Source organism: Pelecanus crispus, chromosome 2 (genome assembly GCF_030463565.1).
Source record: "Pelecanus crispus isolate bPelCri1 chromosome 2, bPelCri1.pri, whole genome shotgun sequence".
NCBI classification, from domain to species: Eukaryota; Metazoa; Chordata; class Aves; order Pelecaniformes; family Pelecanidae; genus Pelecanus; species Pelecanus crispus.
In genome coordinates this window covers 16008014-16025871 of record NC_134644.1, presented here as the reverse complement: position 1 = coordinate 16025871, position 17858 = coordinate 16008014, and the positions used below count along the sequence as shown (strand labels likewise).

The 17858-nt window shown below is 39.5% G+C and overlaps 1 protein-coding gene across 8 annotated transcripts in view; it reads right to left on the bottom strand.

The window, feature by feature from the left end:
* PARD3 (par-3 family cell polarity regulator) overlaps nt 1-17858 on the bottom strand; it is a 462728-nt gene that overhangs the window by 256678 nt on the left and 188192 nt on the right. For 6 of the 8 annotated variants that reach the window (XM_075704957.1, XM_075704960.1, XM_075704958.1 and 3 more), the window contains exon 5: nt 3543-3674. The exons of the other annotated variants lie outside the window; for them this stretch is intronic. In XM_075704957.1, the coding sequence (XP_075561072.1) occupies nt 3543-3674 (132 nt within the window). The remainder of the gene's footprint in view (nt 1-3542; nt 3675-17858) is intronic. 8 annotated transcript variants of the gene reach the window in all.

Sequence of the window (17858 nt, the reverse complement as noted above, 5' to 3'; positions counted from 1 at the left end):
TTCATACGTTTGCTTTTCATGTCTCCCTGGTATGAAACAGCATGAGTCCAGATTTGATCAGGGCCTGAGCAAGTCTTGAGGTGAACTGAGGGAAAAAAGATTTCTCAAATAGAAGTCACATTACCATATATATGAATAAATTTCAGAGGAAATAAGATTTTTCAACCATTCCTCAAAGTTTGGTTGCTGTGGGAGGAAAAGAAAGTGCTGTGGAGGGCAACGTGGAGAACAAAAATCAAGTTTTTCTTTTTTTTAAGGTATTTCAGAATTAAATTAAAGAGTGCAAATTTTGTTCCTAGTACTTGACACTGTAGGAAAGAATTAATGAAATAATTGAGTGACGGAGTAAAAAATACAATCCTTAATTTTCTAACTGTATTCTGAAACTGTATTTGGATTTTTGCCTTTATAGTGGTGAAATGATTCTTTGGTACAGTTTCACGTAACTCACTTCGTGGGCTTGAGAAATACCAAAACTTTCTGAGAAATACACAGACCATTTGCCCTGTGGACAACCAGAGGGCTCTGGAACTGAACTGGGAACAACCCGTAGGTAGATCTTGCTAACCAGCATACACATCAGAGTATCTTAAAGGACTCAGAAAGCAGAATTAATCTTTTCCATTTCTTTGATCTACCACTATAATTTAACAGGGCCCTAGTAAAGCACCATAGACAGGAGCAAAAGCAATTCTTTCCAGGAATTTTAACAGGCTTCATGCATTCCTCCATTTTAAGGCACTAAAACCTAGGCAAGTTTACAGAACTATTTCTTTAACAACTACTAGAACACAACTAATTCTGTGCCCTTATTAGTCCCTGCCAGAGCAGCCTATAATGATTTCCTGGAAACAAGGTCTCTTGCAGTTTCATCTGCAGAACGGGCTGTGATGCTGCAGAATCACAGTTTGCTCCATAGGTCTGCTCATGGGAAATGAGGTGGTGTCCACACAAAAATAATTGCGCTTCTCTGGCACATCACACCTTCACTCCTCAAAGCGCAGTTCCAGTGAATGTTCATGTATGTTAGAAGTTGACAAAGATCATCCTGGAAATTTTTTTCTCCTTATATTCAAAAGGAAGAGAGGAGGCACGCTTCAAGAGAAGCAACTCAATCCAAGCCAGAAGAGCCTTCCTCCAACGAGGCTCTGGAGTGTGCAAGATGAACTGAACGTTTACTACTATCTCCTCTGAACAGCCATAAAGGCAGGTTAGACCAGGAGTATTATTACCCCTGGTATCTGTCATGGGTTCTGCCCTAGAGGTTTCTTGGCACTGTCACTGCCTTACCCTTGGTGCCAGACCTGCCGCCTGCTACTCCTTACGCGTGTACGGGCAGGGCGTGCAGAGCGCTCCAGCCTCTCCACAGCTCTGTCGAGCACACGGGAACAGGACTGCAAGCTGCTAAATTCATTGATTATGCCAGACAGCAACGCTGTCGCTTGAGTTTCTTCTTCACAGAAGTGAAAGGCTTAACCAATAGGAAACAAAAAGCCTACAGACGATACTGAAAAAGAGTATAGAGTTTAAATTAGAGTTTAAAACCCAAAAAAGAGTGGAAGAATATCTCTGCCTGCAGCTACTCCATCCCCTGCCGGGCCCTCCCCTCCCTCTCTCTGCAGAGCTGTGCTGCATCCCACTCTTCCTGTGGGCTTTCTTCTCCTGCGCATACCCTGTTGAACAGGTTGCGGTCTAATTAATTACCCTGCTGATAGGAAATCGCAAAAGGATCCTGGTCTTCCAGGTACATGCAGATTCATTAACACATTTAAAGGATGAATCCCCTTCCTCCCTCCCTCCCTCCCTCTCTCTCTCAAGAACCACCACCACAAACAAACAAAACAAAAAGCAGAAAACTGGCTCAGAAGAAACATGATATTTACAATTTCAGACTTCAGCCTGTTAACTCAGGTAACAAATACGCTTCCAGACTACCGCTACTGCCCAATTATTTACCTGACTGGTGAATAAATTGAACTAGTTAAGCTGTTCAGAGACCAAAATCAGCACCAAAACTTAATATAAACCATGATATATTAAAATATTAATGTACCAAACATTTTATAAGATGATCACTATTAAGATTCCTAAGCCAACTGCTTTTGCTGAGACAACAGTTTCATTAACTGCCATGGTGAAAATCTAATGACGCACGGAAATATGCCTCGAAAACATCAAACAAGCAGAACCGTCACAGGAGATGCCTTCAAATCTGGGCACCAACTTCCTATTTCAACACAGGCGGATACAGAGACAGCAGCTAAGCTCATCCGCACTAACTCTACGTCTTTTGAGAGGAAAATAGTAATGGAACTACCACTATCATTAAATGTGCAGAGGAAAATATAGAAGGACCAAAGACAGCGGGTTTTTTTAATAAAACATATAATTTTGAATGAATCTGCAGCTAATTACAAAACACAAAAATAGTTAATAGCTCACATTTGAGGTTTTTTAGTTTTTTATACTCTGTGATATTACTTACGCTCCTTTTTAACTAAGAATGGGGCTGAATAAAGAATGTTTGGAATATCCTAGGATTTGGCAATGCTGGACTTCAAATATCGGTAAGGGATTTGGGGGTGAAGGAGACCAGTCCCAGGACACCAGCCCAGTGCTGGACTCTAAACCTTCCCCTCCATTCACAAGGCACAGAGTAAGAAGCTTGGGCTGTGTCAAATGGCAAATTTCATTTTGAAGCTCCTCTGTATAAAGCAAATTCTGGTTTTATGCCCTATGGCTGTAAAATAACAAAATTTGTACATTTATGTTCAATGCAAAAATGCAATGTTTTCCTGTCACATTGTATAAAGAAGAAAAATGAGCTAATAATCCTACATAAGCACTATCCTATATATGGTCTTCCTGTTCTATTTCCAATTTCCATAGTAAAGATGCATTTTCATTATACATTTGAAGACACTTCTTGGAAAATTTCAGACACGTACAAATACATAAAGTGACTACTAAGTAATTTTAATTTCAGACGTTTAAACCTCTATGACTACCATCGTATTAATAAAAAAAACCAAGTTGGAATTACTTAGTGTCTCAAAAAAGCCCAAGATCAAAAGCAATATAAATGTACACTAAATAAATTTAACATTGTCTTCAAATTTATCATTAATATATTTTACAATGTTAAGAATAACAAGCATTTAAAAGTGCAATGCCAAAACTGACCCACATTTGGCTATTCTGTAGTATTATTAGCAGCGTTCAACAGCAAAATGTTTATCAAAATAATACTCTCTAATTAAAATAACCCTGTTGGTATCAGTTGTGAAGAACAGCAGCACTCCACATACTATATAAATGTGTTTATGACTCAAAAATGAAATAATTTGCAGCTGTCCATTTCAGTCTTAATGAAGTTTTTTTGGAAGCAGAAGGAAACCCATACAAATTTAGTCAGCTTACTGCTGGTGCTTGTATGATGCTTAGAGAGTCAATATCACATAAGAATACACTTCTTTGTAATAGCTTGGAGTAGCATAAAGATTAGATTGATAAAGTAATATATATACACACATATATATTACCTGTTCTTGCCTCTCCAGCCACTTGTCCACCATGGGATGACTGGCACTTAACGATGAACGAGCATTGTCTCTCTGAAACTGGTTAGACCAGCTACTAGTATCTCGTGGTAGGCTTCTGTAGTTTTCATCTTTCTAGTTTAAAAGAAACAAAAAAGTGTCTTATAAAAAACAACCAGTCCTTGCACATTAACAATGCAGCTGGTTATTAAACCAATACAAAAGGAAGACCGACAAAGGAGAAGATAGGTCCGGCTGGACCCAAGGACAACGCAATCGCCCAGCCATTCAATTGCAAGAGCTCCCCTTCCTCAGTGCCAGCGAAGCCCAAGCAAAGCCTTCGGTGGGTTTGTAGCACCCACTGGTGCTTCACTACCTCTCTTTTCCAACCTCAAACCTCTAGTGCACAGATTTCCCAAGTACATACTGAGCAAGGCTTTCAGAGCATCATGCTCCTTAGTTCCATTCTCACCAAAAGCAAATATACCATACAGCAGTCCATCCAGTGACAGCTAAGACCACTATATAATTTTCCCAAGTTGCTCTATGTAACCAATTTTACAATCAAAGTTGTCTCACAGCTCCAGGTACTGTCCTTTAGACCAGAACAGCATGCTAGAGAGTTCAAAACTTGAATTTATTATTCCACATAATGTTTTGCTTGGTTTGCCTGAAGGTGTACAAATACAGTCACATTTGTAAAACAGCAGATGGAGATTGTGCTGACGGAGATACATTTATCCCATTGAGACTGATAAAAAAAAGATTTTTCTTTTTTTTTCTTTTTAATTGATGAGTTTGTCTTCACATCTTTCCCACAAGCTGTACAAATTCTTCAGCTTCTAAAGATGATTAGTCCTTACCCAGTCTGATCACTAAAAGCCAATAAAAACATAGAGGCAGATCCTTAATGATGGGAGTTACCCTTAGCCCAAAGTCAATGCATTACTGATAACTCATATAGGTTAGTTCCCTCCAACTAAAATAATATATGGAACTGAAATTCTGCTTAGCTTTTCGAAAGAGGATTATAAATATACTGTAAGTATCCTTCCTTCAGGAGCTGAGTATTTTTTCCAGTCAATGTTTGTCTATCCTCATGCCAAATCAGATAATTTAGAGAGGCTATCTATTTTCCTCATAGTCATTTATTAGCAAATAAAATCGGATTGTAGTCCTACATATGTATTGGAACAGGCTGCCCAGAGAGGTGGTGGAGTCACCATCCCTGGAAGTGTTCAAAAAACGGGTCGACATGGGACTTTGGGACATTGATTAGTCTAGTCTCCCCTTAATTGGCTTAGTGTGGACTTGGTAGTGTTAAGTTAATGGTTGGACTGGATGATCTTAAAGGTCTTTTCCAACCGAAATGATTCTAGGATTCTATGTTGCAATACTACCACTTTTAGGAATCTCGAAAAATCTTCAAAAAATAAACACCGGTGCACATTCGCAGCTAAAAACTATTTTTTTTTATTTATAGCACACAGCAAATTTTTGACCCTTTCTTAAATCAATACTTTGTTCCATCAGCATGAGTATTTCCTTTTCCGATTTACTGTACTGATATTTCTTTGGCCTGGCACAGTAGTAGTCCAATATTCTAAAATACAGTCTGTAGCAGCAATTCCCTTACAATTGTCCTTCACAACTTTATTTCTTCAAAATGTATGACAGGCTTTGCTAGGAAATTCAGGTTTCAGTATAACTGTGATACATAGCACAGTTTTCAAAAGCTTCAAGTGCAAGAGCAGTCTTTTCCCAGACATATCAAACTTAAGCTTTCTTAATCAATGACAGACAACTTCTTTTCTTGACAGAGACTTTGTAGTAAAAACCAAATCTTTCCATTTCGAGACATTAAAGCTTGAATTCAACCAGCACAAGATAACCTTGTAAAAATATGTCTGTACAAGTAACCAGGCGAACAAATCACCATCATAAATTAGTTTACCCTGCCACAAATGAGTAAGAACTTTGCATCTTTCAGCAACTAAAAAAAAAAATCCAGTTTTCCAGTGTGGCTAACCACACAGCAAACTAGAAACTTGCTCAGTCTCTTGCTTAGAAAGGGACAGTGCAAGTCAGTTGCTGCTTTGTACAACTGTCCCTTAGCAGAGCCATAAAAGCCAGGGAATGGTGTGTACAAATTGATTTTTTCCTGTTGCTTCTCTTACTCAATTCTTCTCTTCTGGTGACAGAGGTGGCACAGTTCCTATAAGCCGAAACAACAATTTCTCTTGTTCAAAGTGGTGGAAAGGTATAACAACAAAATCAAAATCTGACAAAGAAATAACGAAAGATCTTTTTATGCACAAATACCCCTAATACAGTTGGTACCGGCGTTATTGTCAACTAACAATAACTCACTATCTGACAGACCATCACCTAGTCTGAATGAATAGAAATGATGTTTTCTGTATTTCTGTACTTTATAGATAATTCCATTTTTTATTGATTCGTGTTTACAATCTTTAATATAAACTTTTTAAAAATACTTTTTTTATCTATGCTACACAAAAATCTCTCTCCACACAGCATCCATTACCCATGCACAGAAGTGTTTTGCAAGAGCAAGAGAGAAGGGAAAAAAGTTCATCAAGGGGTGTGGTATTCTTCAATCATTCAAACACTAAGTCTGTGATCTGAAATCATGCAGCACAGTCTTATTGCTTAGAGTTTATATTGGAACTTCATGCTGTAAAAAGTCTTAAAGGCCACGGCACACAACATAAGTCAATTTATCTAAGATAAAAGAGTTAAGTTAGGCCTGTTTGGTGCACGTATACTAATGTCAAGAATTCTGCAAGTTTACTCCTAATACTAGCTGTGCTGACCAGAATAGTATATTCAGCCCATCTACTGCAATATTTCTGCTGTAGCCCTCTTCTGTAGAAGACTGCCTTTCTCCTGCTAAGACCTATACCACTTCATTTTATACAGAAGGCATCAAGGTCACTCAGCAATTTTTCTGACAGCAGAAGTAAGAGCTGGAATGGTAGAGAGATGTGGTTCCTGTAACTTTTTGTGTTTCTCAGTGCTGCTCAGAGGCTCAAAATAGTGCCATTATCAGAGATGAATAAAATACCTTACCAGTGTTGCAATCATGCACAGAGTCATGTTGGTGTTAGCCAAACAGTGAAACATTAGAAAAACCACCAGCCATAGACAAGTCCTTCACCCCTTTCTTTGTCGTTGCTTTTTGGCAAACAGCTACCCCTGTACCCCACGGGTGACAGCACTGGGGCAAGCACTGAGCTAGCCCAGGACCAGAGACCAGCGCAGTTAACACTGCTGGATGCAGTCCTTCTTACAGACGGCTACACAACAAAACCGTAAGATGCCGCGGGCTACCAGGAACACCATCTATGCAGGGGTCTCCATTACTGCTACTGCCAGGTCTAATTCAAAGATAGCAGTGGTGATAAACTGTAGAGGTGGAGGTGAAAAACACATTGCTGCAGCTTAGGCACTGGGCTTTATTGAACCTACTGCAATGTTATTTTCTATTTAAAATACATATATATGGGGGTGGGGTGGTAAAATATGCAAATGTTAACCCAGAAAGCTTTACTTCTATTCAGCATGATCTAGCATTAGCACACATGCTTCCACCATCCAACCGGAAAAGGTATGTGTCGCTTTTAACTTCAATACCATAAAGAAAAAGATTTCATGGTATAGAAACCATCAGGGTCATGCAGGGAATTCTCATTTCTTCTGGAGCTGCAGCTGTAAGCCCTCCTGGGACCAGGGCTGACACGCATCATCAGTTACAATTAAATGCTTTAATTTAAAAGAAAAAAAAGTTTCTTTCTCAAACATCTTTGGGGACCATGGGCCATGTCAGCTTTATCATGTTTGAAATGGAAATTGATCAATAGAACACTAAAACTGCCAAGTCACAATATTACCACTACACTTAACAGCAGCATTTTGCAGTATTTTTAATGAGGACACATAATCTAACGCTTTAAGATTTAGTTCAGCATGGTGTCCCTGCGGGGCTTGCTGGAGGGTTGGGTGAAAGGGGACAGAAAAAAGGAAGCAATTTTGCTATACTTTTAATTTCAGATGATTTGCAATATATAACAAGCCCCTCATCAAAGACTCTGCAGCTTGTAGATGAAATGATGCATTAGCATGATCTGTGTACTTCTGTTACTAGCTCTCAGTGCATAACCTCACTCATGATTTTTACCCACAGTTGTACCCCTACAGACTCCCAGCATCATTAACCCAACCAGAATGTTCTCCATGTGGTTCGGTGACACTTCCACGTCTGTTATCTCATTTGCCACTAGGCCACTTCCCAAATAGTGAAGGAGTTGGTTTTTTCCCTTTATTCTGACCTCCTCTATGGGTAATGTAAAGTGTGGCAAATTTGGGTTTTGGTTTTGGGGTATTTTTTAATACTAGATAGCAACACCACAGGAGTAAAACAGATCAAAGGCCTCTTCAATGCAATTTTCTGGAAGGAGATCCAAAAATATAAACCAAGTTTTCACTTAAATTCTTTCTGCAGCAAACTGCCCGCCCTTCATTTAGGATCTTAACTAAGAGAGACCATTTTGGGCACTGACTTTTTTTTGCTATCTATTCTTTCTTCTTGTACACTGTGCATTTTGGGAAAGGCTTCTCACTTACTGGGTTTGATTCCTTGTGATGGCCTCAGATTGAGATAAGATTTGTCCATGTTGATGAGAGATGAGACTTTGTTTAATCTTTTGAGGTTATAATTTCATTTGACAGACATCGGGCAAATTCATGTCTACAAATGTATTTATTGTTGTTGAATCAGTATAAAACCTGCTCTTCTTTCTTTTTATGCTCCACTATGTCCACGTTAGACCCTGGACAGTTTGGTGTCACACCTGGACAGGATTCTAAAAGCTGTAATTAACAAAACATCCATATAATCAATGTAAATACTTCTCTGTCCGATGCAAATATCTGTTTATAAATGTAATATATTTGCATATATGTCCTATGAATGTAAATACTTCACTGTCTGATGCAAATATATTTATAAACGCAATATATTTGCATGTATGTCCTAAGGATAAATTTGATATTCTATGACAGTCACCTGCCTAGTGGATGAATGGAAGGCGGTGGATGTAGTTTTTTCTGGATTTTAGTAAGGGTTTTGATACTGTCCCTCACAGCATCCTTCTGGACAAGTTATCCAACTGTGGGATGAGCGGGTTTACAGCGTGTTGGGTGAAGAACTAGCTGAAGGGCAGAGCTCAAAGGATTGTAGTGAATGGGGCTACATCTGGCTGGCAGCTGGTCACCACCAGCATTCCTCAGGGTTCAATTCTACAACCAGTTCTATTCAATATATTTATCAAGAATCTGGATGCAGGTGTTGAATGCATTGTTAGCAAGTTCGCTGATGATACCAGACTGGGAGGTTCTGCTGACTCTCTTGAGGGACCGGAGGCCTTGCAGAGGGATCTGGATAGATTGGAGCACTGGGCTATGATTAAAAGAATGAAATTTAACAAGTCAAAATGCCATATTCTACACCTAGGATGGAGTAATGCCGGGCACAAGTAGAAAATGGGAGAGGAGTGGCTGGAGAGCAGCCCTGCAGAAAAGGATCTGGGGATGCTGGTCGACAGCAGGCTCAATAGGAGTCAGCAGCGTGCCCAAGAGGGCAAACCGCACCCTGGCGTGCATCAAACACAGTATAACCAGGCGGTAAACAGAGGTGATTATCCCACTGTATTCAGCGCTGGTGCGGCCTCACCTTGAGTACTGTGTGCAGTTCTGGGCCCCGCAATTTAAGAAGGACGTGAAGGTCCTTGAATGCGTCCAGAGCAGGACAACAAAGCTGGTGAAAGGGCTGGAAGGAATGTCCTGTGAGGAGCAGCTAAGACTTTGGGCTTGTCTAGTCTGGAGAAAAGGAGACCGAGGGATGACGTCCTTGCTCTCTACAGCTTCTTGAGGAGGGGGAGCGGAGAGGGAGGTGCTGAGCCCTTCTCCCTGGTATCCAGTGATAGGACGCATGGGAGTGGTTCAAAGCTGCGCCAGGGGAGGTTTAGACTGGACATTAGGAAGCATTTCTTTACAGAGAATGTGGTCAAACACTGGAACATGCTTTTTAGAGATGCCCCAAGCCTGTTAATACCCTTAATAACATGCTTTAACTTGGTCAGCCCTGAATCAGTCAGGCAGTTGGACTAGATGATCATTGTAGGTCCCTTCCAACTTAAATAGTCTATTCTATTCAGAAATGACCTTGTCTATAGTCCCATGAATGGAACTAATGTGTTATGCTTTGACAATAGCTCATTAGATGCCTACAAGGAGAAAGACGATTGAAAAACCAATGTTCAGCTTAAGTTCTATCACCTTACATTCTTACATTCAGAAATTTCCATAGTTGTCCAATTCCAATTCATATAATCCATGTTATCCTTTGATTGACAAGCAAGGCCTGACCTTAAAAAAAGCAATAACTAGGGGCCATGATGAACAGTTTTCTGTGTATGTGGTGTTCTACGTAAATATTTAGTGTCAAAGAATATCAGCTAAATTAAGAGCAAACTAAAAAACATGAGACTGCCTATTCAAAACATTCTGTTGATCTCTCCTGTTTACAACGGAAAAAATCAAAAATGTCATGATCTCTGCACGTATACATGCAAAGCCAGAAATTACCAGGCAGTGTATATTGTTATTTCTCAGACTGAAGGACAGGAAAGAAGTTGCTTCTTCCATTCACTCTACTTATTAATCTCACAATAAAACCTCACAAAAGATAATGCAAAACTAGGTATGATTTAACAAATAGAATGTTAATATTAAATATATTCGGGGAGCTAAGGGAAACAGGAAACAATGGGGTACAGGAAACTTCACAATGATCTATTTAGGTCTTGAAATGAAGAGTATCTTATAAATCACCAGTACAATCCTTTTAAGTGTTGAGTAGATGCTTTCAGGTGGCTGTACCTCTAAAATGAAAATTTGAAAGGTGCGACTGGCTCTTTGTATGTTTAGAAACTTGCATATGCATCCTGAAATGAAAAAAGAGGGGAGGATGAGGTAACTGTACTGTCTTCTCCGACTAACTAAACTGTTTTTTTCCTCTTTCTTATTACACTGACAAGTATGTAGAAGATTAAAGGTCAGAAACACAAAGGCAATGTCCCAACCACGTAGCAAGTGGCCGTGCCTTCGCCCTCTGCCAGTCCTTACCCACACCACCGGCCTCCTCCGTATTTAACAATACGGACAGGGAACTCTGCAAGGCTCCCAGTAAAGCATCCGTCACCTCACCCGACTTTCAAATTCATTTCAGCCCTTGGCCAGAATCCCCCCTGCGGTTTGTGGGGAAAGGCCCAAATAGATACAAGACGGGTGGCTTGCAGCAGCGTGTTTCTCTTTTATCTGAGTTTATAGCAGCACCGTCACCTTCGGCTCCTTGCAGTCTCATGGGCCTTTCCCACACTGAACAGCTTCCCATCATTCTCCATCTTACGGTTTTAGCTTTTGTCCAGATTTTTTTCACTTCATAGGCTCAGCAGGCAATGCTCTTAAGTTGGACATCTGTATACAGAAGCTGAAGAGCTTGTTTATAAAGAGACAATAAAACTGGGTGGTAGCACAGAATGATCATCCCCTTTCTGTCAGGCTGTGAAACAAAACCAGGCTAAGTGACATCTGTTTCAGCCCCAAATTTAGTCATAACAGAAATAAGCCCAGAAGGTGACTAGGCATTCCTGGTTTGAAAATCCTATATTTGCTGGAGCTTAATTTCCCCACTAATTAAAGCTTACCATCTCCTCCCCAGCCATACTACTCCTTTGTACAGATTAGTTCCACATTGGGTCCGAATTTTATTCTGAGACTGCTTTGCCTGGTTGTCTTTCCTCGTCTTCTTGTGTGATTAGCATTCATTGCAAGATGGCCTAAGTTCATTTAAAAATACAACAAATACTGCAAAAAAAAGACTGAAATAATCACTATTTAAACCGCGCAGACTCATGTCAGAACACGGTAGGGAAGCACAGCCTGCAACCTGGATTGTACTTTAAGTCTTTCTAGCTACACATTGAGCCAAAATCCAAACCTGCTTTGCACCAATACGCAACCTTGATAATATGAAAACAAGACAGACAAATATATGAATCTGCAGAAACTCCTGAACCACAAGCGTATACTGTAATTGCAGTGTAAATGCACAGTTGTGGGTTACAACTGAGCAGATTAAAAGCAGGCCAAAACCCAGATCCAAGTATTGCCAATGAAAACATCTTTGTGTTTCTAAACTTAAAAAAATAAATAAAATCACTAAACCTGAACATCCAACTTTTATTTTTTTTAACTTCTTCAATCTTTTATCAAGCTACTCTTTCAGGCCCAGTTTTTCACCCTCAAAACCAGGGAGAGCTGCAAGAACATAAAACAATTAAAAGAAATAGAGATGAACATTTACATGTGGGAATTTGCAAAGTACACATTCACTTAGATGAATGGCAGAGGAAAAGTCAGCCATTCGTTACAACTTCCATTATCCTATTATCATGTACCTGAGAGCTTTCTGTTTTCAGTATAGCTTTCACCGGCTCTCAGAGAGGTGCTGTACACTGCATTTACTGAAGTGAAAAGACAAATAACTTGTGCACATTCCACCACTCCTTCATCACCAGCAAGAGACTCACTCATCCAGACCGTCCTTGGCACTCCCAGCTTGTGATGCAGCACCGTGTCCCCTCACCTATGGACCAGACATTGCTCACACAGAAAGAGAGATGGGATAGCACAGCAGTGGGAGAAAAAGACATAGTCTTCCTGCGCTACTGATGAAGAACAAAGATGGAGAGTGATCAACAGACTTGCTCAGCCTCAGAGCGGAAGTGGAAAACAACTCACCAGTGCTCAGATCTCTCTAGGATCTTGCACTAATAATCTGTCTTTTTGGGGGGACAGAGAGGAAGTTTGATAGATGGGCTTCCACAAATGGATGACTCGGAGCAAAAAGAGGTAAAACAACAAAAGAGATGGAGAAAATCACACCTTCACTTTGGATTTGTGTTTTTTGTTGTTGGCTTTTTCCCTGCTTCTTAACGCATCCGGTCGTGACTGACTTATAGATGCAAACAGTTGGATCCTGTCCACGTACACAGCACTCAGCAAACAGAATAGCACAGCATCAAGTGGTACATGCTGGCTGTCACCTCTCTGTGCACCAGGCAAGGATTTTTCATTTTATGCCTCTCATTCCCGACCTGCTGCTGATGATGAGAAATACTGTATTTGTTTTCACATTTCGAAAGTCAGGAATGTTGCATTCTTCCACAGACATTTTAATTTTTATTGCACTAAAATATCACTAGCTGCTCTGTAAAGAAAGTCCGACTCTTCTCCGTGTTATCCAGTGAAAGCAGATGAGGCAATAGGCAAATAAAGAAATACAAGTAATTCTATCAAAACATAAGAAACAACTTTCTTACTGTAAGGGTGATTGAACACTGGAAGAGGTTGCCTAGAGACGTGGTGCAGCCTCCATCTTTGGAGATGCAAAACCCGACTGGACACAGACCTGGGTAACCTGATCTAGTTGACCCTGTTTTCACCAGAAAGGTTGGACTAGATGATCTCCAGAGGTACCTTCCAACCTCAGCTGCTCTGCGTTTCTGTGAAAGTCATGAATTTTACACACTACCCAGGACAAAAATAACACATACTATGTTTATTTTATATTGTACTCTGTTTGGGTTTGATTCCCCTAAGCTATTTCATCATCATGTGACAAGCTGCCAGCAATGAGTTTCTATCATAAAGAAAACTGATGCATGTAACTTTTGGTTTTTGAATTTCCATTAATCTCTCTCCTATAACAACATTTTCTGCATTAAAACGCTCCATTTCATCATCTGTGGGTAATTGTCTCACATTCTCTGTTCCTCCCAGTCTACATGAAATCACATCTGAAATGACAAAAATTGTGACTGTGTCACTGAAAAGACAAAAGCCCTGCTCAAATAAACCTGGATGAAGAAATATTCATGGCCTCCGAATCCTTCAGAACTTCTGCTTAAAACATCGCGGTTTTATTTTGAAAGCAGAAAGCTGCTGCATTCATTATGTGGGGATTTAAATCCTATCATGACAGAGATGCCACGCTTTTTGCATTTACTCTGTATTTCTCCTTAGCTGATTCTGTGGTATTACAGCACTTTACCAACATTGTCCACCGGTACACACCACCTCCCTTCTGCAGGAGTACGAGCCAGAGAGAAACGTTCCCAAGAAGCACCATCAACACTTCCGTCTCTTGTTCCCAGAATGATGCCCAGTCTTTTAGTCCACAGTCTTCCCTAGTCAATCTAATCGATTTACACTCTGCAATTCAGACTCCCCAGCTATAAAATGACACTAACACACACAGTTCCAATATAAGACTCTTCAACCCTCTGAATTATAGTTAAAACCTATTGAAATACTGTGTCTTTGATGACGGTGACAAAGCAAACTTCACTAAGCTGTGTTTAAAAAGACTCAAAGCTAAATTAAACTAATTTTCACTTTAAATCTGATTTTGACACTGACATATCATTATTGTTGAAGCTTTTCATATAATGCGTGCATGCTTTTCTCCTATCTAGACATACTTCATTAAATACTTTTTTTTATTCTGCTTACAAAAAGGATTAGAAAGCATTGCATTTTCCACATAAATTAAAAAAACCCTACAATCCAACAACCTGAAAATTTGTAGTCATCAGCCTCAACCCACAGGAACAGTAAAAATACCTACAAGAAGAGATTGTGGGAAACACAACGCTTTACAGGTAAGGGATTTGGCACTAGATGAGACTTAGATCACTCCCATACAGTTTCAAATTCTTCCTCCGCAGTTTAAGGGCCCAAAAAGATTAGGTTTGCATGTAGGAAGAAAGCACATCCTGAAAATAATTATTCCTGCAAGGCATGGCTATTTTCAACTTCAAAATACATATATGGGAAAACCTATTTAAAAACAAACAAACAAACAAACAAAGCTGGCTGCTAAATGGCAAAGGCAAAAAGAAAAGAAAAAAAACCCTAAAAAATGATGTGCCAGCTACACTCAGCTATGTGTTTGCTGTTGCTGATCCACCCCACAGAGCATGTTGCATGCCATTTGCTTTGCTCCAGGTGGGTGAACCCAGGAGCAAGAGAGGCAACATAAACCCATGCACAATCATTTTTCTCTCTCTTGAGCTCTCCTTCTCAGTGCACATTTTCACTTCTTTCTGCTGTACCAATGCTGTTATCTCTGATGCAACAATATATGAATCAAATTCAGGAAAGTCACAGTGGGAAATTTTTCATAAGCCAGTTAGCCATCCCTGCATTAAGCAAGGCAGGTTAACTAGATAAGCCTTGCATCTTCCAGAGAAGCAGGATCAAAGCAGGTAACTAATTTGTAATGATATGCAATTCCTCACCACAAATGGCGATGCAAATTTTAAAAAACACACTGAAAATATACGGGATAATTCATTCACAGCTGCTACAGGATGCAACATATCTGGTTGTTGCATTTATGTTCTTGCAATACAGTAACACAAACATCTAAAGGAAAAGAAACCTGATTTTCATTTCTGCAGCTCACACCTATCAAGGACAGCTAGTTAAGCCCATAGGCTTTGGTAATGAATTATTAAGAATGTGATTCAAATTAAGTTATTCAGAAAACAACAATATCAAAAAACATTTTACTGCAGTGGAAAAAAGCACACATGATATGCTTCAGCTGCATACAATCTGTTCAGCTGTACAGTTCAACACAATTCAAACAAAATTACAGCTTGCAAATCGGGTATTACGGCAGGCCTTTGAGAACATATTTTTACTAAGAGATTTCTTGTTTCATTAGAATGACTCAAGGAAGCAAGAGACAGGATTAAGTCAAGCTGTGAGTCACTAGGTAATACAGATACGTCTCACACACAAAAAAGTATCTGAAAGTGATTTTAATATTCAGTTAAAAAAAAAAAAACAACAACAAAAAAAAACCACAAGAAGTGAATTTACCTACTAAAGCTGCTGATAATCATGAGCCAATTTTGTGAATACTTGCACAGATGAGGACACCTAATTATTTGGTTGAGACCACTCATGGGAACGATACAGAAGGAAGAGGTCAGGAATTACGTAGCTGAGTACAGTTACCAACACTACAGCAACTTGTACATAATCAATAATAATGATAATTCTTCAAATAAATAAGTACTTCGGGATACAGAACGTCTGGTTTCAAGTTTCAGGGGAACAACACAGAAACCAGAAATTATTGAGATTCCAATTCTACACAGAGTGTATTGTGATATCTTGACAATAAATGTTTCTTTATAATGAGATGGTATGAAAAATGGATGAGAGAGCACGTCCAGTTTAGTGAAAGGTTTTCATACCAAACATCCTATTTACTGTAGTAGAAATGCATCTCAACACACATTCAAATCTTCACAGGACCTACTCAGGCCCCTCCAAACCAAACTCTGTCCCTCTCTTGTCATTCTCTTCTTTTCTTAAGGACACAGGAGAGCCTCAGGTCCTGCTTCATCTAACCTAATAACTACAGGTAGCACTACAATCCTTCAAACATCCCACATTTTTTTCCTCTTCCCCAGTGCCCTTTTCCCTTTCTTTTTGCCCAGAACTACTGGCATATATCCTGGCTCCTCACAGCCCTCTGTGCATGGCAACACTCCCACCCCTTCATTTCATCTCATCTTGGGCATCTGCCCATTTCCCTGCCATTCCAAATTCTTCTTACCCAAATTGAAACAAACACCAGTAAAGAGTCTTCTCTCACTTGCCCCCAAGAAATAAATCCCTTCTGCCAGATACATGCAGTTCCCTCTGCTAATTCCTCCAAAAATTGGACAGGATTTCTACCTGTCAATTATTTCTCTTTAGAGGTGACGGGCTGAAAGTAATGTCACTTCTTAGAGTCAGTAGGTAGATGAAGCTTTTGGCAACTCTCCCAGAAACCCTTTTCTTGTTTCTGCAAGATACTGCTGGGGCAAAGTCGCTAATCTACAACTGTGCTGCAAATCTCAGCCCAAGAACATATGTTCTTGTGCTGTCAAGAGAGAGAACTGCAGTGAAAACATTACGTAGTGCCAACCGCCCACAAAAGATATATGGGTGCTCAAGCCCAATGCACTGAGCAGAAAATTAAGATTGTTCTCATTGCTTTCCTTGAAATGTCTGTGTCATCTATAATCAACGAAACAGTCTGGAACAAAGCACAGCCATCTCTTTGTTATCTGAGTAGCTGAAGAAAACAACTTAACAGAAGAAAAGTAGTGAGGACTTGTTCAAATAACCAAAATACATTTGTAAAAGTTCAGTGTTAGTACTGTGGTAAGTGACTGGTGACAGAGACTTCAAAAATGCACCTTTTAGAATAATACTACAAATTGATTGTTGCTAATACAGGGAAAGGAAAGGAGAATTCTTAATATTCATTCCTAAGAGAAATAGGATTCACTACAAAATCCTGACTTGCCTGAAGACATCAAGATGCTGAAAACACAAAGAAACAGTCTAGCACAAATGAACTCAGGATTAATTCATGTTGTTTACTGCATCTTACCTATTAAAAATAGCACATTCTGTGATCTGCTCTATTCAAAGGATCAGTGTATAGAGTGTGCAAAAAAGGTAAAAGAAATTATCAGCCTCTATTGTACTAACTAACCTACGTTAGTTCTTTCTGATCTTCTTGATTTAATGTTCTCTTGTGCCTTGCTTCCCATCACTGCATGAGATTACATGCATTTCTTTCCAGTTTGGTCACCATGCTCCAGTAGACGTAATATTTTCACAAAAATCAAGAGTAAGTACATGCTGAACAACTAATGATGCAAGAAGACTAGTGTGAAAGATTAGCTGCTGTTCAATTCTCTCCAATTTCTGCTAACTTCAGACACTCAGAGAAATCTGATTACGCTATGTATGGCCCTCCATATCTATGCTTGTGGAGTAATGAAGTGCAGTCTCATTATGATTTCAGAAAAATTAACTGAAAATGTTAACACTTCAAATGGATTAGATTATCATTTTTCTTCTCCAAATCAGAACAGCATAAAAGGTATTTTTTCAAAACATGCGCTTCTGTGCCACACCAGTATAAGTGACAGAAAATATACCATTAGCTGCCTGAAATCCCGATCAAGCAGAGACCTAATGATACCGTATTAAACTGACACCTTTGTAACAATGTGGACCTCAATGCCTATGAGCACTGTGCTTTTATAGATGTTTTTGAAATAACCAAAAGCCCACCGAAGACAGTTCAGTTCATTA